The sequence below is a fragment of the Procambarus clarkii genome, chromosome 34 (genome assembly GCF_040958095.1).
Source record: "Procambarus clarkii isolate CNS0578487 chromosome 34, FALCON_Pclarkii_2.0, whole genome shotgun sequence".
Taxonomy (NCBI): Eukaryota; Metazoa; Arthropoda; class Malacostraca; order Decapoda; family Cambaridae; genus Procambarus; species Procambarus clarkii.
Window position 1 is genome coordinate 35,862,173 of NC_091183.1, and position 21,965 is coordinate 35,884,137.

Below are 21,965 nucleotides of genomic sequence, written 5' to 3' on the forward strand. Positions count from 1 at the left end.
ATGTTCCAGATGCGAGTCAGCCGAGGAAGGAATGAACGGCGATGGAGTGATGTTCCTGAGAAAGGTACTTCCAGCATGAGACTGTTGAAGGTTGAGAACCTAGTGCTACGGGTGCCAACTACTGGTTGTCCACGAAGTTGGGCCAGGTGCGGAACTTTGAGAATGCTGGCCACCTTGTACATCAAGGTCACAACAGTGTTGGAGGCTCAGGCAGACTTGGTCAAGACTAGAGATGAGATCTCTTGCTCGGCTCTCCACTTTTTCCAGAAGTTTGATGAACGATGGGGTGCGGGCAATCTAGGAGACGGTACATACTCAAGACGGGAGTGACCTTGTTCTTCATATAAAGTTTCTTAGTCCTTGCTGTGAAGAAGGTGTGAGATAGCTGAGATTAGAACTTACAGCCCTACAGCCCCTGCCGTAGGGCTGTAAGTCTCCTGGCTGCCTTTTGGGCTAGGTTAAGCACGAGGTTCTTCATTGTCATAGAAAAGTCAAACTTTATTCCAAAAATTACAATTTCATCTGTGAACTCTAGGTTTTCCCCAACCATTTGCAAGTCTGACCGATTTCCAATGTGCAGTCTAGTTATCATCATCGCTTGTGTTTTCTCAGTCGCAAATGTGACCTGCCATCTCCTAACTCAGGTAGAAATCGCTGAAAGTTAGAATGCACAGCCATGAGCTTCAGGAATAAGATGAAGCAGATCACTGACATTCCACAGCAGAGGACCAAGCACTCTACCATGTAGTGTGCTGGCAACAATTGAGTGGATTTCAAAATTCTGCTGTATTGAGGACTCAAACAGACAGTGTGTGTGGGGGGGGAGGGGGGGTCTCTGCTCCTCCTCCTGCCACAATATCTTCGTTCATTCCACCCCATAACCGACCTTAAACACACCAGAAAACAAGAGACAATCGGGGCCCTCTGAGCAATATCAGTGGTCGATGGTTGGGAGCTGGGATAAGGATGATTAGGTGGTGTTGGTTGGGAGGAAAGTCGGAATCTTCAAGTGGGTATATTGGGATGTGATTGATGGTGAGCGAGTTGAAGATATGTTGTATGGTTCTTGAGTAATAGGGGGAAGGGTAGATACCAGGTGATGAATGTGATGGTGGGACGTAGAGAATGGCAGGGGATAGGCTGTGGCGTGGAGATTAAGCTGGCGCGTGGAGCGTGGTTCCGGGGGTTGGTAATAGGTTAGGAAGGAGACGTAGGTAATGATCAGACTATGTATGCGTCTGAACGGTTAGATGTGGGTATTGTTATCTGGCAATGGGGGAAGAGATTGTTTAGGGTGAGGTGTGAGAGGCTTGGGGGCGGGCTGGCCACGTCAAGGGGGTTATCTTGCCTGAGCAAACTTTCTCTCCACTGTGTAATGAACACTTTGCTCGTCGGACTTTGTCTGTGGAGAGGTCTCTCTCTCTCTTGTGCCAGACTCTTATGTGACGGATTTCTTCCCCCTTCACCGCCACTCCCCCGCACTCTCCCTCTCACTCACTCCTCTCACACTCTGATTTGTTGTTAATATCTTGTGGATGGTGCTGTCTGGTTGTTGTGGTTAGTGTCTGGTTGTTGTGGTTAGTGTCTGGTTGTTGTGGTTAGTGTCTGGTTGTTGTGGTTAGTGTCTGGTTGTTGTGGTTAGTGTCTGGTTGTTGTGGTTAGTGTCTGGGGGTTGTAGTTAGTGTCTGGGTGTTGTGGTTAGTGTCTGGGGGTTGTGGTTAGTGCCTGGTTGTTGTAGTTAGTGTCTGGTTGTTGTAGTGTCTGGTTGTTGTAGTTAGTGTCTGGTTGTTGTAGTTAGTGTCTGGTTGTTGTAGTTAGTGTCTGGTTGTTGTAGTTAGTGTCTGGGTGTTGTAGTTAGTGTCTGGGTGTTGTAGTTAGTGTCTGGGTGTTGTAGTTAGTGTCTGGGTGTTGTAGTTAGTGTCTAGGTGTTGTAGTTAGTGTCTGGTTGTTGTAGTTAGTGTCTGGTTGTTGTAGTTAGTGTCTGGTTGTTGTAGTTAGTGTCTGGTTGTTGTAGTTAGTGTCTGGTTGTTGTAGTTAGTGTCTGGGTGTTGTAGTTAGTGTCTGGGTGTTGTAGTTAGTGTCTGGGTGTTGTAGTTAGTGTCTGGTTGTTGTAGTTAGTGTCTGGTTGTTGTAGTTAGTGTCTGGTTGTTGTAGTTAGTGTCTGGTTGTTGTAGTTAGTGTCTGGTTGTTGTAGTTAGTGTCTGGTTGTTGTAGTTAGTGTCTGGTTGTTGTAGTTAGTGTCTGGTTGTTGTGGTTAGTGTCTGGGTGTTGTAGTTAGTGTCTGGGTGTTGTAGTTAGTGTCTGGGTGTTGTAGTTAGTGTCTGGGTGTTGTAGGTAGTGCTCAAATCCTGTAATCACAACCACAAGGTGTTGTGATTACCCTTCACCACCTTCCCTACCCTTCACCACCTTCCCTACCCTTCACCACCTCCCCTACCCTTCACCACCTTCCCTACCCTTCACCACCTTCCCTACCCATCACCACCTCCCCTACCCTTCACCACCTCACCTACCCTTCACCACCTGCCCTACCCTTCACCACCTGCCCTACCCTTCACCACCTGCCCTACCCTTCACCACCTGCCCTACCCTTCACCACCTCCCCTACCCTTCACCACCTCCCCTACCCTTCACCACCTTCCCTACCCTTCACCACCTCCCCTACCCTTCACCACCTTCCCTACCCTTCACCACCTCCCCTACCCTTCACCACCTTCCCTACCCTTCACCACCTTCCCTACCCATCACCACCTCCCCTACCCTTCACCACCTTCCCTACCCTTCACCACCTTCCCTACCCTTCACCACCTCCCCTACCCTTCACCACCTCCCCTACCCTTCACCACCTTCCCTACCCTTCACCACCTTCCCTACCCATCACCACCTCCCCTACCCTTCACCACCTTCCCTACCCTTCACCACCTTCCCTACCCTTCACCACCTCCCCTACCCTTCACCACCTCCCCTACCGTTCACCACCTTCCCTACCCTTCACCACCTTCCCTACCCTTCACCACCTCCCCTACCCTTCACCACCTTCCCTACCCTTCACCACCTCCCCTACCCTTCACCACCTCCCCTACCCTTCACCACCTGCCCTACCCTTCACCACCTGCCCTACCCTTCACCACCTTCCCTACCCTTCACCACCTCCCCTACCCTTCACCACCTTCCCTACCCTTCACCACCTTCCCTACCCTTCACCACCTCCCCTACCCTTCACCACCTTCCCTACCCTTCACCACCTCCCCTACCCTTCACCACCTTCCCTACCCTTCACCACCTCCCCTACCCTTCACCACCTCCCCTACCCTTCACCACCTCCCCTACCCTTCACCACCTTCCCTACCCTTCACCACCTCCCCTACCCTTCACCACCTCCCCCACCTGTATACCAACATACCTGTACACCGGGAAACATGTAAACCAGTAAATCCATGTGCAAATATTCCAGTATAATATATTAAACAAGTAGTATACTATTACACCAGTATACAATTATACAAAATATACCAGAACACCAGTATTCTGATATGCCAGTATACTATTATTTTAGCATACCAGTTTATTGGTATACCAATATACCAGCAAGCTAATATTCAGTATAAACCTGTCCACCAGATACTAGTATACCAGTATACCAATAAACAAGTATACTATATGTATACTAATAATGGTGGTAAGTCAGGCATCACCAGAAACAAAAGACCTAAATGATTATCTATCCCCAGCAAGGTTAGGCGCAGGATAGACATATAAATATAAAAATAGACATTAATAGACTGGTATAAAAAGTGGAGGCTATTCAATAGCTTCCATCAACACTCCGCTCAAGTCCACATTAAATAAATTCCCCAAGGATCGTTCGCCTCAAGAGCGAATAATTATAATATCAGACGAAAATGAGCGGAGGGCGGGTGAGTGTTGCCACCTGGGTGAGGTGCTGAGTAAGAGCAGGTTATGGCGGTGGCGGCGGGTCTGGTGTTAATATTTGGGGCCAGTCGCGTCCTGCTCTCTCATCCTCGTTAATGTCTGCCTTACTGCCCGACCCTCACACGCCGCCACAACACAGAATAATATTGACCTTAAATCCGCGCATTGGAATCCGTTACGCTGCCATGAATTTATTTATTTTCCGTTTGGTGATTGGTGGAAAGTATTCTGCTATTGACTTTGAGTCACGCCCCTTATATCTATTAATGCTGGTTTATCTTGATATTTTAATTTTTCCATTGCTTACTCTTTCAATTTCTATAATACTTTGACTTTTAATGCAAGATTTTAGTCAATAATTTACAAAATATCGGCCAATGTTTGCTTGTCATGGGCGGGCTGGGTGTATACAAGCCCCGCCCACTGATGACGTCAGGATAGAGGCGGGGTGAGGAGCGAGCGCTACACCAATCAGCGTGGAGCAATACACTTGGTAAGGTGACACAGGAGGATTGATCAAGGTTGCCCAAGTCTCGGGCAAGTTTGAGAGTCGATGATGGTTATTACAGCTTTTTTTAAAGAAATAATCATCTTTATTCATGAGAGACCCTTGACTCCGCTAGCTGTTGTTCATCCTGGCGTCCTCACACAAAAATATTCTTAATCTGGCGTTATCCTTCTCCCATAAGGTCGTCTCCAGGCGCCAGACCCACTTTTGTTATCATGCACAGGTTACACTCACCTGGCCCTGTGTACCTGGTCCTGTGTACCTGGCCCTGTGTACCTGGCCCTGTGCACCTGTTCCTGTGTACCTGGCCCTGTGTACCTGGCCCTGTGTACCTGGCTCTGTGTACCTGGCCCTGTGTACCTGGTCCTGTGTACCTGGCCCTGTGTACCTGGCTCTGTGTACCTGGTCCTGTGTACCTGGCCCTGTGTACCTGGCTCTGTGTACCTGGCTCTGTGTACCTGGCCCTGTGTACCTGGTCCTGTGTACCTGGCCCTGTGTACCTGGCCCTGTGTACCTGGCTCTGTGTACCTGGCCCTGTGTACCTGGCTCTGTGTACCTGGTCCTGTGTACCTGGTCCTGTGTACCTGGTCCTGTGTACCTGGCCCTGTGTACCTGGTCCTGTGTACCTGGCCCTGTGTACCTGGCCCTGTGTACCTGGCCCTGTGTACCTGGCCCTGTGTACCTGGTCCTGTGTACCTGGCTCTGTGTACCTGGTCCTGTGTACCTGGTCCTGTGTACCTGGCCCTGTGTACCTGGCCCTGTGTACCTGGTCCTGTGTACCTGGTCCTGTGTACCTGGTCCTGTGTACCTGGCCCTGTGTACCTGGCCCTGTGTACCTGGCCCTGTGTACCTGGCCCTGTGTACCTGGCTCTGTGTACCTGGTCCTGTGTACCTGGCTCTGTGTACCTGGCCCTGTGTACCTGGCCCTGTGTACCTGGCCCTGTGTACCTGGTCCTGTGTACCTGGTCCTGTGTACCTGGTCCTGTGTACCTGGTCCTGTGTACCTGGTCCTGTGTACCTGGTCATGTGTACCTGGTCATGTGTACCTGGCTCTGTGTACCTGGTCCTGTGTACCTGGCCCTGTGTACCTGGCCCTGTGTACCTGGCTCTGTGTACCTGGCCCTGTGTACCTGGCCCTGTGTACCTGGTCCTGTGTACCTGGTCCTGTGTACCTGGCCCTGTGTACCTGGCCCTGTGTACCTGGTCCTGTGTACCTGGCCCTGTGTACCTGGTCCTGTGTACCTGGTCCTGTGTACCTGGCCCTGTGTACCTGGCCCTGTGTACCTGGCCCTGTGTACCTGGCCCTGTGTACCTGGTCCTGTGTACCTGGCCCTGTGTACCTGGTCCTGTGTACCTGGCCCTGTGTACCTGGTCCTGTGTACCTGGCCCTGTGTACCTGGTCCTGTGTACCTGGCTCTGTGTACCTGGTCCTGTGTACCTGGCCCTGTGTACCTGGCCCTGTGTACCTGGCCCTGTGGATAAGTTTAGCTTCAGGAAAGACCTGGGTAAATACTGGTTTGGAAACAGGGGGAGTTGATTTGTGAAACAAGTTACCGGGTATCATATAAGGCGTCGTGTCGCAGGAGGGTTTCAAGCGTAGGATAAACATGAGTTTGGGCGAATATAAATGAGCGGAAACGTACTGGACAACAACCTTTGATCTGACTTCATATTCCTTATGGTCTGCTTGAAGGGGACTGACTGGAGCTATATTCTCTGGTCATCTTGGAAGGGTTGAGGTGTGTGTGGGAGGGTCCAGGTGGTGTGGTTTCTAGAAAGGTTTACACGACTCAGCTTCGTGTGGGCGAGAGGCAGTTAAGCTTAGTAAACTTGCCTTTTCCGGTTCTGAATACAAGAATACTGGTGAGCGGGGGGGGGGGGTTACTCGGCGGCGTCCGGGTCTCTCTAACTTCCTTCCTCACTTCCCCTCTCTCAGCTCCGTATTCCTATGATTCCTCATAATTTCCCATCCCCCCCCCCCCTCCACTACTACTCCCTTCTCGAAATTTTCCCCACGATTCCCATTCCTTCTTTTTGCCCCCCTCCTTCCTCCCCCCTCCCCCCCCTCACTCCACGCAATCTCCTCCCCCTCTCCACCCCCCCTTTCCTCACATCAAACATCCCCCTTCTTCCTTCTCTTCCTCTATCTCTCAGCAAATATAACACTGAATTATGTTCATAGTTTTCGAGTGAAGAAATCTAGGGATTCTGTCAGCTACCTTTCACCGATTACGTGAGAGGGGGGAGGGAGTCACTACTGGGTCCGACACCCTCTTACTAGGACCAATAGGACTAACCCTGCGACCAGCCTATGACCGTTCTGTACCCCAGACCATTCACCCTGCAAAATTGGGTGAAGCTAGCCCCAGTTGTCTGGCTTCCAACCTTGGACAAACAAACATACCTTCTCTCTGATATACATCTGATATGATATACCGATCTGATAGATCTGATATGATATACCGTGTACACACACGGCTGTGTACACACATGTCTGTGTACACACACGGCTGTGTACACACATAGCCATGTACACACACGGCCATGTACACACTGGAGTAATACTGAGTAAAACACTGGCGCTGCCTCTCCACCTTGCTCCTCCACCCAGAATTTTGTTAATATTAAATATAATAAACAGCTTGAGACGCCTTGCTATGCCAGGATATTGGCTGTAAATAATGGTAATCCAGTGTGTGGGTTTGTGTATGGTGGGGGCGCAGCTTGCTGGGGTGAGGGATGAGTCCCGGCGGGGACTCCTTGAGGTAGGCACAGTTGGTGTACAGGCGTGTGAGGGACAGCAAGCAGGTGTGTACAACTATGTGACAGTCTTGGGCTGACATTATCCACCTCCACTGCTTGTATATGTCAAGTGTTTCAAGAAGACCTTCAACCTGTCAAACAGCCACATCAGACCAGTTGAACCCAGTCATATGATAAAGAAATGGGGCCAGATTCACGAAAGCACTTAGGCAAGCACTTACGAACGTGTACATCTTTCATCAATCTTTGACGGCTTTCGTCACATTTATTAAACAGTTTACAAGCATGAAAACTTCCAATTCAACTGTTGTTATTGTTACAAACAGCCTCCTGGTGCTTCGGAGCTCATTAACTGTTTAATAATTGGAAACAAAGCCGCCAAAGATTGAGAAAATCTGGACAGATTCGTAAGTGTTTGCGTAAGTGCTTTCGTGAATCTGACCTATGGTTGTTTGGGATCAGGGACTTGCATCTTGCCAGATAAATGTAGTTCAGCCACTTCCTGATTGGTGGTGCAAGAGTCCCGTCTTACCGCCTGAGTGGCGGGGATTGTGTCCTCAGATGAATAACCTCGCTGATCTTTAACTACACACAACCAAACTTTAGATCCAACTGTTCCTGATACAAGTTTTAAGCTGCTTTCTGATTTCCATATAGATACTGCCCACTTTTGACTCTTTTTCGTTTCACAACATCGTTTATAATAGCCACTGATACAACCAGTGTTGGTAATAGCCACTGACACAACCAGTGTTGGTAATAGTCACTGACACAACCAGTGTTGGTAATAGCCACTGACACAACCAGTGTTGGTAATAGTCACTGACACAACCAGTGTTGGTAATAGCCACTGACACAACCAGTGTTGGTAATAGCCACTGATACAACCAGTGTTGGTAATAGCCACTGACACAACCAGTGTTGGTAATAGCCACTGACACAACCAGTGTTGGTAATAGTCACTGACACAACCAGTGTTGGTAATAGCCACTGACACAACCAGTGTTGGTAATAGCCACTGACACAACCAGTGTTGGTAATAGCCACTGACACAACCAGTGTTGGTAATAGCCACTGACACAACCAGTGTTGGTAATAGCCACTGACACAACCAGTGTTGGTAACAACCAGACACAACCAGTGTTGGTAATAGCCACTGACACAACCAGTGTTGGTAATAGCCACTGACACAACCAGTGTTGGTAATAGTCACTGACACAACCAGTGTTGGTAATAGTCACTGACACAACCAGTGTTGGTAATAGCCACTGACACAACCAGTGTTGGTAATAACCAGACACAACCAGTGTTGGTAATAGCCACTGACACAACCAGTGTTGGTAATAGCCACTGACACAACCAGTGTTGGTAATAACCAGACACAACCAGTGTTGGTAATAGCCACTGACACAACCAGTGTTGGTAATAGCCAGACACAACCAGTGTTGGTTATAGCCACTGACACAACCAGTGTTGATAATAGCCACTGACACAACCAGTGTTGGTAATAGCCACTGACACAACCAGTGTTGGTAATAGTCACTGACACAACCAGTGTTGGTAATAGCCACTGACACAACCAGTGTTGGTAATAACCAGACACAACCAGTGTTGGTAATAGTCACTGACACAACCAGTGTTGGTAATAGCCACTGACACAACCAGTGTTGGTAATAACCAGACACAACCAGTGTTGGTAATAGCCACTGACACAACCAGTGTTGGTAATAGCCACTGACACAACCAGTGTTGGTAATAACCTGACACAACCAGTGTTGGTAATAGCCACTGACACAACCAGTGTTGGTAATAGCCACTGACACAACCAGTGTTGGTAATAGCCACTGACACAACCAGTGTTGGTAATAGCCAGACACAACCAGTGTTGGTAATAGCCAGACACAACCAGTGTTGGTAATAGCCACTGACACAACCAGTCTTGATAATAGCCACTGACACAACCAGTGTTGGTAATAGCCACTGACACAACCAGTGTTGGTAATAACCAGACACAACCAGTGTTGGTAAAGCCACTGACACAACCAGTGTTGGTAATAACAAGACACAACCAGTGTTGGTAAAGCCACTGACACAACCAGTGTTGGTAATAGCCACTGACACAACCAGTGTTGGTAATAGTCACTGACACAACCAGTGTTGGTAATAGCCACTGACACAACCAGTGTTGGTAATAACCAGACACAACCAGTGTTGGTAATAGCCACTGACACAACCAGTGTTGGTAATAGCCACTGACACAACCAGTGTTGGTAATAACCAGACACAACCAGTGTTGGTAATAGCCACTGACACAACCAGTGTTGGTAATAGCCAGACACAACCAGTGTTGGTAAAGCCACTGACACAACCAGTGTTGGTAATAGCCACTGACACAACCAGTGTTGGTAATAGCCACTGACACAACCAGTGTTGGTAATAGCCACTGACACAGCCAGTGTTGGTAATAACCAGACACAACCAGTGTTGGTAAAGCCACTGACACAACCAGTGTTGGCAATAGCCATGGTTGTGGCCACAATTTAACAATATCCCTGGGGTAAGAACAAGGCCTCGCCAGTAATTAACAACATTAAGAAGCCACGGGTCCATCACCTCCTCGTGGAACTACCGACAATGTTATTATTTATAGGAATAATCATAGGAATAAAGAGACAATTCAATAGATTTGGGTAAAATGTTTACCAGAGTGTTGATATGTCATGTTTTTACCCATTAAATATGGAGTGTTATTTGTCAGACTTATGTGATAATAAGATTATGTGGAGGCGTTGTTGTTGTTCTTAAAGATTCGCTACCTGGAACAAAAAGTTGCAAGTAGCACGGGCTATGGTGAGCCCGTAGATAGTTATTTTTATGTGGAGGCGGCGGCTGAGGGGTTAATGGCGGCCACCACATGGCAGATATGACGTGTGTACAAGAGCTCCTCACCTTGAGCTGTGGTCGTCTGGGAGGGTAGCTGAAGCTGTGCTGGGCGTCTCACCAAGTACTGGAGGCGGGTAAGGTCACAATATATCAGTCAGCCGGTAGATGAGTGTCCCAAATGCCAGTTGAGGGGAGCATCAAGTACGACCTGGTCCAGGTGTGGTTGTCCTCTCTCGACCTGTGGCCGCGGGGGAGCCGCCCGCCCTCACTCTCCACCAATCAGGGCGCAGCTCTGCCCGAGATATGAAATGCTCTCTCTGGCGGGAACTTTGAATGCTTATTATTTATTTATTTATTTATTTATTTATTTATATATACAAGAATTCTTACATTCTTGTTCAGCCACTAGCACGTATAGCATTTTGGGCAAGTGGTTCCTTCTTCAATAACTTTAACCCTTCGCGGCGAAGATTACATCATTACATAACTTTAACCTTTCACGGCGTAGATTACATTTAGTCTAGGCATTCATAGCCTGATTTACGGTATATCCTTTTCCTTTACAAGGTTTCTTGTTTATAATAGAAAACTAATATAGTCGTATCTTTGAGAGCGTAGTGGAGGGCAAGGGAGCATTGGGACTAATATAACTTTTAAAACGAACTTTTGTCGCAATTTACAGTTTAAGCATATTGGTGGTGTAGGTGGAGGGTGTACTAGGCAAGTGGTCCCAACCTCTCACCACCTGAGCCTCACACTACACTCTAATATTATACATTAATGCTACGTTATTTAGACAATATTTTACATAGTTTTAATACTGGTTACAATTACGTATTGTAATTATTGTAGTGAAGTGACAAGGAGTTGGCTTGAGGTTAAGCATCATATATATATATATATATATATATATATATATATATATATATATATATATATATATATATATATATATATATATGCGAACAAGCCTGAATGGTCCCCAGGACAATATGCAACTGAAAACTCACACCCCAGAAGTGACTCGAACCCATACTCCCAGAAGCAACGCAACTGGTATGTACAAGACGCCTTAATGCACTTGACCATCACGACCGGACATAATGAGGTGATAGCCGAGGCTATTTGAACCACCCCACCGCCGGCACTCGGATAGTAATCTTGGGCATAGCATTTTACCAAAGAATGAGGTGATTTGGTAAAATGCTATGCCCAAGATTACTATCCGAGTGCCGGCGGTGGGGTGGTTCAAATAGCCTCGGCTATCACCTCATTATGTCCGGTCGTGATGGTCAAGTGGATTAAGGCGTCTTGTACATACCAGTTGCGTTGCTTCTGGGAGTATGGGTTCGAGTCACTTCTGGGGTGTGAGTTTTCAGTTATATATATATATATATATATATATATATATATATATATATATATATATATATATATATATATATATATATATAGGCTACAGCTCCTTTATTTAAAAGCTAATTTAAAATAATAAATATATATTTAAAATACTGGCTACATAATTTCCGGTACGCTATCATTAACACTAAAGGAACCTGGTGGAGGTGGTGGTACTAGTGTAAACCATGTGGTGGGGGATACTACTGTAAACCACGTGGTGGGGATACTAGTGTAAACCATGTGGTGGGGGATACTACTGTAAACCATGTGGTGGGGGTACTAGTGTAAACCATGTGGTGGGGGATACTAGTGTAAACCATGTGGTGGGGGTACTAGTGTAAACCATGTGGTGGGGGATACTAGTGTAAACCATGTGGTGGGGGATACTAGTGTAAACCATGTGGTGGGGGATACTAGTGTAAACCATGTGGTGGGGGTACTAGTGTAAACCATGTGGTGGGGGTACTAGTGTAAACCATGTGGTGGTGCTACTAGTGTAAACCATGTGGTGGTGCTACTAGTGTAAACCATGTGGTGGTGCTACTAGTGTAAACCATGTGGTGGTGCTACTAGTGTAAACCATGTGGTGGTGCTACTAGTGTAAACCATGTGGTGGTGCTACTAGTGTAAACCATGTGGTGGGGGATACTAGTGTAAACCATGTGGTGGGGGATACTAGTGTAAACCATGTGGTGGGGGTACTAGTGTAAAGCATGTGGTGGGGGTACTAGTGTAAACCATGTGGTGCTACTAGTGTAAACCATGTGGTGGTGCTACTAGTGTAAACCATGTGGTGGGGGATACTAGTGTAAACCATGTGGTGGGGTACTAGTGTAAACCATGTGGTGGTGGTACTAGTGTAAACCATGTGGTGGTGCTACTAGTGTAAACCATGTTGTGGGGGAATACTAATGTAAACAATGTGGTGGGGGTACTAGTGTAAACCATGTGTTGGGGGTACTAGTGTAAACCATGTGGTGGGGGTACTAGTGTAAACCATGTGGTGGTGCTACTAGTGTAAACCATGTGGTGGGGGGGGGTACTAGTGTAAAGCATGTGGTGGGGGTACTAGTGTAAACCATGTGGTGGGGGGTACTAGTGTAAAGCATGTGGTGGGGGTACTAGTGTAAACCATGTGGTGGGGGTACTAGTGTAAACCATGTGGTGGGGTACTAGTGTAAACCATGTGGTGGGGGTACTAGTGTAAACCATGTGGTGGGGTACTAGTGTAAACCATGTGGTGGGGGTACTAGTGTAAACCATGTGATGGGGTACTAGTATAAACCATGTGGTGGGGGTACTAGTGTAAACCATGTGATGGGGTACTAGTGTAAACCATGTGGTGGGGGTACTAGTGTAAACTATGTGGTGGGGTACTAGTATAAACCATGTGGTGGGGGTACTAGTGTAAACCATGTGGTGGGGTACTAGTGTAAACCATGTGGTGGAGGTATGAATGCATGAAGCGACGGTCTCGCTTCATGCAGGTCGGCGTTCAATCCCCGACCGTCCAAGTGGTTGGGCACCATTCCTTTTCCCACTCCCCCTTCCCCACCGTCCCATCCCAAATCGTTATTCTGACTCCTTCCCAATGATATAGAGCCATAATGGTTTGGCGCTTTCCCTTGATAGTTACCTTCCTGCTCCCACCACCGGTTGGATATTATAGGCCTACTACCATCACACACATGTTTCCCATAACCTTATACTATAAACTTTATAATCTATCATTTATTTGAAAACCATAAAATTGTTTTACCTGAAAATCATTATATTCTAATTCTTGTAATTATATTCTAATATGTAGTTGCCAGTACCATTGTGTATGGCTTCGAAATAATTAGTTTTGTCTTCTAAACTGTATATATCAACTCATATTCGGTATTAGCTGCGGTATAATTTGGAGAAAGCCTAACACAGGGCGACAAAAATCCTCCCTGAACCAAGTTAGCTAATCAACTTGGGCCACACGGCTAACAACACTGCAAACCAGGCATGACAAAGCGGATCTCATAATAATAACAATAATATTTTATTTACAAGAAGGTACAATGGGTTGGTGATATTACATTAGAGTGATATTTTTACATTCTTGCGAAGCCACAAACACACATTGAAACTTTTAAAATATTTAATAATTTGGAGGATGTTGATCCGGGAAATTTCTTCAAAAGGTCAGATGTAACAAACAAGGAGCAAAGGGTTCAAGCTCAACAAGCCACAATATAGGACTGAGAACAGGAGATGCTTTTTCACCCACAGAGTTATAAGTTAGTTTAGTTCATTTATTATGCAACCCCTACCCATCTTGTGGGCGGTAGTGGAAAGGGTTACAGAGGCACATAATGGGCTCAGGGACTGAACCCCACAATTCATTTAGCTAAGCAAATTACAATCTTGATGAGCTAGTTACAAAATTCAGTATAAGTCGTCACATCATCAGTGGGTTCGAGATCGACCACAAGTACAGTTTCTAAATCAAGCAACTGACATATGTGGAGAGCTAGTGTCACAATTGATATGTGGTATTTGTTAAATTAAGGACCTTTCCGAAACGTTGCGCGTACTAGTGGCTTTACAAGATTGTAAATACTGTGCTATGTATTCTTACAAACCCAATGTACCTTCTTGTATATAAATAAATAAATAAATAAATAAATAAGTAAATAAATAAAAAGTTTGTCCTGCACACCGCCTCCCATCCAGTGGGCAGCGGTGGATAGGTTACTTAGTTACTATCTACAGTTAGCAAACTGGGGATATTTGGCAAAAATTTCTGGTAGCAGATCATTTTGAATGAAATATTTACACATCGTTGGAACATTGGTTATAGAATTGTCTCTGAATTCACGTATCTTTTCGCACTCCATCACATAGTGACGGAGGGTGTGCGAATAATTTTGTTGACACAGTTTACATTTGGTCAGGTCTACATCGGCAGATAATGAGAATTCCCAGAGATACTTGTAACCGAGTCTAAGCCGAGCAGTAGTAACATCTAGAAGTCTGCTGACTTTATTGGATGAACCATAGATGTGTGGCTCCTCTTACATGATGATGATAGATGGATTATAAACCCATGGAAATCCCTACCCACCGAACCCGTAAATGCCAAAACTCGGTTAAGATTTAAAGTGCATCTGGAAAATATCATCAAGGCAAATGGGAGGAACCTTCAACAAGCCGCCAGCTTCCTGTCCTCGTCGAGGCCACTAGTGTGATGGTGGTCCTCAGGTAAATTCAGATAAAACGAAGTCAATAAATTACAATTTCTTTAGTTACGTATTAAACCTGAGATTCATTTTCTATAAAGACAATATTTATGAAAGAACACGACAATAACAAACTAGGATAAACTACTTTTAATTCTTTTTATGATATAAATAAATCGAGTATGTCATTAATGCTATTTATATATTTTCAACTGCGCTTTATCAGTATACATACGCGAAGAACATAAAAATATTAATATAAGGCGATTATCAGAGAGAAGATAAGACAAGGAACCAGTGAAAATGGATCCTGTGGCCAATGGAAAGTTTATATCAGGCATGATGAAGTCCCAATGATTCGGCAAGTCCCCGTGATCGCTCTCTCTCTCTCTGGTAGTGATGTTCACTACTCCGTAGTCCATGTTCATCCTAGAGATACGTGTTGAGTGAGTCAGCGTGGTGTTGGAAGAGAACACTGGTACTCGTGGCGTATGTTCAGAGAGAACACAGTGATCTTCACGCCAGAACATCGACACTGTGAGTCACAGCGGCCAGCTGTTAAGCTTCACGTTAATGTTTAATTAATGAGACTTTAACGTGTCAAGCAAAAAGTAAACATTGTCCTAAATATTCCATGAGTGAAATTGTCCAAATATACCTTACGTAATTGTAAGATATATTTCGAACATCTCTCAGTGTACATTCACTGAGAAGCAGGATACACCTCTCAGTGTACATACATTGACAAGCAGGATACACCTCTCAGTGTACATACATTGACAAGCAGGATACACCTCTCAGTGTACATACACTGAGAAGCAGGATACACCTCTCAGTGTATACACATGTGTAATATGGTACGTATAAGATACAAGGCGACTACGTCACACTCTAAGCAAGAATAACATAGTATAGCCAGTACAATTTCTTGACCAAATGTTGGAGCGTGAATGTCTCGTTTAGTTAAACATTGCTGTTTAGGATAATTTACGACACTGAGTACTATTGTAGACTCCTACAATATTAACTTGTTTATAATGAAGCTAAACAAAGTATATATCCAGTAGTAAGGTTTATGTTAGTATTATGTAAGATTACAGTAGGAGCATGACTAGAGTTCACGTCCAGGATGTTCCCAGATCAACTGGAATGTTACTTTTACACATTGTGATATGAAGCGCCGTTTGAGTGAGTGTAACGAGAGGCAGTTCATTATATATGTATTACAACCCCCTGCGGAGGACGGCCAGCTTAGAAGAGATGGGGTCAGTGTCAAGTTTAGTTTACTGGTGTGAGGAAAGTAAGGCAGCTGGTGCAGGCCGCAGAGTGCTTCACTGACGTCATGTCTGCTCTGCCTTTTATCATTCTTGCCACTTTTATTACGTTTTTTAAATATGTTTGACTGTAAGACTGTGGAATGAGATGTCAGTGGGTGGTGAGGACCTTGGGGTGTGTGCCATGACGGGGGAGCGGCCGTGGTGTCAGTAGTGACAACTGTCTCGCTAGTTGACCCCTTCCTCCGGGGGAATTGTTCCAGCGTCTACGCAGTAGCATCCAGTAAGTCTTGTTAACATTAAGGGGAAAGTCTTATGGCTACACACTGTTTGTAAAGTTTGTATAATTCTGTGTTTATCGTGTTGTTAAGGATGTCACAGTCCTTGCCTGTAACTTGTAAAGTGTCACCAACAACAGTAAGTGTCAGCCTCCGTTGAAAGTTTATAAATATCATTTAAGCCTTGAAGGAAGAGAATGGGTCCTGGAGGTGACACCTGCTCCATTCTGGTGAAAGACAGAGATCACGTCTCTGAAGGACACGTCACTTCTGGCTAACTTACCACAACAACCAAACTTTAAAAAATAACACTTTCTAACTGTGATCGCCGCACCCTACACCTGTCACTCTCCACCCCACACCTCCCCCCCTCCTCCCACAGTGGAAGCAAGCAAGTGTTTGATAGCTCACTTTATGTAACGTTTCTAAGCCTGGATACCTACACCAGCCAACATAGTACCACCTACACCCATACCTACACTACCAGGGGTGTCTGCCAGTATTCCACACCTTCAATAATGCTATCACTTTCATATCGAAATAGAATTTCCATGATACTCGTGTACTGTACGCCGAGTCGTGCTGCTGTGATCCAGGTAACTGCCTCGCTTACAAATTTGTATCGTCGTCTGTTGCTTAGGAGAGCGTATACAAGCTGAGGTAATTGTTGTCCTCTAACTCCCCGTGCCACTTCGTGGGGGGGGGGGGGTATAGGGTGTTTATTCAGGGCACCAATCCTCCCAGCCACAGGGCATGGCGAGAAGGCATTCCTAAGCATACAATTAAGAGCCAATGCGTACCCTCTGCCCCCTCCCCCGTATCTGCGGTGGGTCTCCCAAGATGGTCAACTTAGTTCCTGAGTGTTCCTGGGTGTACCTGCGTGTCCTTGCGTGCTCCTGGGTGTCCCTAATGTTGCACAAACGCTACTGCATGGTTATAATGAGTATTATATTCAATGCACGTATTGTCTTGTTCAACTGTTTACAGCACAACCTGTCCTCAGGTCAGGCTCGTTACAACAACAGCCGTCCCACAAGACACATTCATAATTTTTACGTATTGTTCATTAAAAATGTGTGATGTGTTCGCATTCCCTACAGCCTCGGTGTCGCCCTATATACGCGGATATACACGAGACACGCCAGGAGTGTAGTTAAAGTAGGAATATCCGTACCCATCCGTAGTACAAGTGGCGCACCTAACCAGCCAGGGGCCAGTTACGCAAGCACTGACGAACCTGTACATCTTTTCTCAATCTTTGGCGGCTTTGTTTACCATTATTAAACAGTTAATGAGCTCCGAAGCACCAGGAGGCTGTTTATAACAATAACAACAGTTGAATGGCAAGTTTTCATGCTTGTAAACTGTTTAATAACTGTAACTAAAGCCGTCACAGATTGAGGAAAGATGTACACGTTCGTGAGTGCTTGCGTAAGTGCTTTCGTGAATCTGGCTCCAGACTGGCAGCACACAGTGCTCTCGCACATCTATTAACCCATTCTCGGGAATACTTGTCACACCTCTTTGAACTACTACTACTGGAGGAGGGGTAGGGTGGGCTCCTGCAGCAGGAGGAGGGGTAGGGTGGGCTCCTGCAGGAGGAGGAGGAACGATCTCAACACAAGATACCCGAGGGCGTCCAGCGGTACTGTGGTCATATCAGGTGGCCAGCGGTCGGCCCTAACCATCAAGGTAGCGGTGGTCACGGCACGTTGTCAAGACAGTAGCAGTGATACAACACTTTTCCCGTCATTCACTTACCAGAGACGCCGCCATGGGAGAAAGTGTGGCAAGTGTGGCGTGGAGCAGTACTGCTGGTTCAGTATTGTGAGAGGGCCGGAGAGTGTTGTGGTCGGCGCCGGCCGCCCCTCGCCACCGGTCACTTCACTAAACTGATGACCTAGACTAGACCCACCAATAGAAAACGGGTCAGCACGTTTGTTAGTGAGCTATCGTGATGACTTAGATCAACCACCAAACTAAATAAGCCACAAATCACCATGAGAGCCACCAAACTCATATGGTGGTTTGTGAGACACCATGATTGACTGGGCGCCAATCGTTAACGGTAGCCTCTCTTTACCCAGCAGTGAATAGATACGTTAAACCATTTGGCGGGTCCCAATTGCCGGGTGAAAATAAGATTAAGGACTTGTCCGAAACGCTACGCGTGCTGGTGGCTTTACAAGAATGTAAGAACTCTTGTTCTTAAATAATAAAAATAATAAACTTTTTTATTATTATTATTATGGAGTGAACTGGTTCTTGGTCTAGTAAATATCTTGGTCAGCAGGCGGGCAACAAGTCTTCTTTTTTGTTGTTAACCCAGTTTGGTTATTAGCTTGGTGTCCAGTCTTAAGTCTAGTAGATTAGTCCATCTGTTAGCCATAGTTATGACGCTGCATCCCTTGAATAACCTCAACGGTTGCCCACAGGCCTGGAGAGCGAGGCGAGGCTGCGTTTAGCTTAGCATTTTAAAAGTACCGAATCACCTTCTGTAGTTGATTGATCAATAAATCTCTGAACTATATGTTTAACTGATCTCTAACCCTGTCCATGGAGGACAGAAGAAAATGTATATATGCTGGTTAGCATTGTAAATGTGTGGCCACGTCTGTGGTAGAAAATAATAATAATAAACAAAACAACTACACTAAGGAGCGAAGAGATTGTTCCTAAATCATTCTTAACAGTGTGTCCCGCTCCTAGACGCGGCCCTGTGGTTAATATGTTGTTACCTACACATACTGAAGGTGTAACCCAATAGAGGTGTTGAAGGTGTAGAAACCTGCCCGGGTGTTCCGGGTGTTGCGCATCTTGTGTTTTATTCAGAAGTGAAGGACAAGTGCTGACTAATGTCGCATCATCAACACAGCCCACTAATTTAACACCTGCAGATTTCAAGGTACAGAAGTTTTCTATAAGGTAATTAAAATGACTAGGGATAAGGACTGTCAGTAGTCACATTAGTATGCAGTAGATAGTCTGAAGAGTGGCTATGATCACAACATACAAGGTACTGGGGGAAATAGACAAGGTGTCGAAGGAGTCTCTTTATATTGAAGGAAAGTAAGACAAGAGGACATAATATGTGGAAGATGGAAACGCACGAGTCGAAGAAATGGAAGGAAATACTGGCACCCAGTACTGGTGGTCAACCCGTCTTCTGGCACCCAGTACTGGTGGTCAACCCGTCTTCTTAAAAATAACGTCACTTTTGGCTCGTATGCGCGGCACTATGGCCAAATTTGGACGTAATTTGAAATGAAATCGACTCACAAATGTGACGTACTGTTCCGTTTTCTGCTTGAGTCGTCCGGCCGACTCTGTAAGGTTAGAATAGATGACTTTCAATTCACGTTTTTCATAACGTTTTGAAAATTTATGAGAATTTCCTGCCCACCTAACCTATCAGAGGACCATTAACTTCCTGTTGTTGAAAAAAAATCCCAAATTTATTTTCATTATTTTTTCATTTTCAAATTACGTCCAAATTCGGCCATACTGGTAAACGGCCAAAAGCGACGTTCTTTTTAAGAGGACAGGTTGAGTACTGGAAGAAGTTGCGGAAGTCACCTTCATCCACAACTTTACGGCCAGACTCGACAGACTAAAAACTGTGAGAATAATCAAGTTACAAGGTAACTGGAACAAGAAGGATGCGAGGCGGGGCAGGAGTAGTGGCGGTGGTGGACCTCCTCCCTCTGCTCCTCCTCGTCCCAAGGTCAGCGGTTCCTATATAAGTGTGGACGAGGCGGCCACGGCCACACCTGCCATCACCTTCCAGTACTGAGGTCACCTTTCCCTCCACACCTGTCTGGCCACTCAGGTGAGTGTGACACATGTGGCTCCTGGCAGCCCGTCCTCATAAACGAAGGACAAATGTTCCTTATTCTCTACGGGTTATTCATGCCCGTGCCACCTCTTGGAGTGCCTCGATGACGACCGCTGTTCGAGTCGCATCTCTGTAAACAAGTTACTCACGGGCCAGGCTCGCTAAAGCGGCGGCCCACCCCTAAGATGCATTCATTAATATTAACATATTGCGTATTAAAATGATGTTTGTTCTAGTATATAAAGTAATATATAAAAGTTATATGTAAAGTTAAGCATAGGTAAGGTCAGGCGTTTGGGCTCTGTTGGCGATTATTTATATATGAAGTCCGTGGGGTGAAGCATTTACAGCGTTGTGGTTCGAGCAGAAGTCGTTACTTGCGCATATCGTTAGAGAAATGTGCGAACGTAATCTGTTGAGTCGTGTGAAACCCGTTTTTCATTCATAAACAAGGTCTAGTGGCTGGATTAGTGAGCAGTTGGCCTTTGACGAGGAGTTACACGGCTTAAACTGATGACTCGAACACTGCTTCGTGGACAACAGCTGCTCGACCCGCACCGCTGTAATGCTTCACCCGTGTAATATAAATACTCGCCAACAGAACCTAAACACCTAACTTAACCTAACTTAACCTACGCCTAACTATACATAGGCTTCAAAATTAAATTATTATGTTCTATTTTTAATATGCAATACGTTAAAACTGATGATTGCGTCTTGGAGGAGTGAGGCGGCCGTGGCTTTAACCAGCCGAGCTTGAGGGCAGGTTACACCTGTGAGCTACGACACACCAGCTGTGAGCTACGACACACCAGCTGTGAGCTACGACACACCAGCTGTGTGCTACGACACACCAGCTGTGAGCTACGACACACCAGCTGTGAGCTACGACACACCAGCTGTGAGCTACGACACACCAGCTGTGAGCTACGACACACCAGCTGTGAGCTACGACACACCAGCTGTGAGCTACGACACACCAGCTGTGAGCTACGACACACCAGCTGTGAGCTACGACACACCACCTGTGAGCTACGACACACCACCTGTGAGCTACGACACACCACCTGTGTGCTACGACACACCACCTGTGTGCTACGACACACCAGCTGTGAGCTACGACACACCAGCTGTGAGCTACGACACACCAGCTGTGAGCTACGACACACCAGCTGTGAGCTACGACACACCACCTGTGAGCTACGACACACCACCTGTGAGCTACGACACACCACCTGTGAGCTACGACACACCACCTGTGTGCTACGACACACCAGCTGTGAGCTACGACACACCACCTGTGAGCTACGACACACCACCTGTGAGCTACGACACACCACCTGTGTGCTACGACACACCAGCTGTGAGCTACGACACACCAGCTGTGAGCTACGACACACCACCTGTGAGCTACGACACACCACCTGTGTGCTACGGCACACCAGCTGTGAGCTACGACACACCAGCTGTGAGCTATGACACACCAGCTGTGAGCTACGACACACCAGCTGTGTGCTACGACACACCACCTGTGTGCTACGACACACCAGCTGTGTGCTACGACACACCAGCTGTGAGCTACGACACACCAGCTGTGAGCTACGACACACCAGCTGTGAGCTACGACACACCACCTGTGTGCTACGACACACCAGCTGTGTGCTACGACACACCACCTGTGTGCTACGACACACCTGCGGATGTAAACAAAGACGGGTCGGCATTACTGGACATTAGAGAAGTGTGGTGACCCGCGGTGGAGGAGACCCGGGTCTTGTAGGTCAACACGGTGGTGGTGGTGGTGACCTTGATGGGTCCGGCTGCAGGCTGGTTGATGGTTATCATCACCGGTTGATTGGGTGTAATGTGTGGTATTCC

General features: G+C 46.4%; 3 protein-coding genes across 4 annotated transcripts in view; 2 read left to right on the plus strand and 1 right to left on the minus strand.

Annotated features, from left to right (window-relative positions):
* The window catches only part of LOC123762020 (lachesin), a 205,750-nt gene extending 187,515 nt beyond the window's left edge, over positions 1 to 18,235 (minus strand). Inside the window, exon 1 of one of the 2 annotated variants that reach the window (XM_045748188.2) lies at positions 18,014 to 18,235. The gene's annotated coding sequence lies outside the window, so the exon portion shown is untranslated. The remainder of the gene's footprint in view (positions 1 to 18,013) is intronic. The other variant, XM_069335774.1, reaches the window with a different exon arrangement.
* On the plus strand, positions 1 to 21,837 carry LOC138371056 (uncharacterized). The gene is made up of 2 exons (XM_069335707.1): positions 1 to 307; positions 20,882 to 21,837. Exons 1-2 carry the CDS (start codon positions 1 to 3, stop codon positions 21,835 to 21,837), a joined length of 1,263 nt encoding a protein of 420 aa, XP_069191808.1.
* The window catches only part of LOC123762022 (glucose dehydrogenase [FAD, quinone]), a 19,371-nt gene continuing 17,406 nt past the window's right edge, over positions 20,001 to 21,965 (plus strand). The window contains exon 1 of the mRNA XM_045748192.2: positions 20,001 to 20,081. The gene's annotated coding sequence lies outside the window, so the exon portion shown is untranslated. The remainder of the gene's footprint in view (positions 20,082 to 21,965) is intronic.

What these genes read in the sequence shown, in the direction of transcription:
- LOC138371056 (XM_069335707.1), top strand. Translation starts at nt 1, where the DNA reads ATGTTCCAGATGCGAGTCAGCCGAGGAAGGAATGAACGGCGATGGAGT. An exon ending in TGCGGGCAATCTAGGAGACG is followed by an intron (nt 308 to 20,881) that starts GTACATACTCAA and finishes ACGACACACCAG; the next exon opens with CTGTGAGCTACGACACACCA.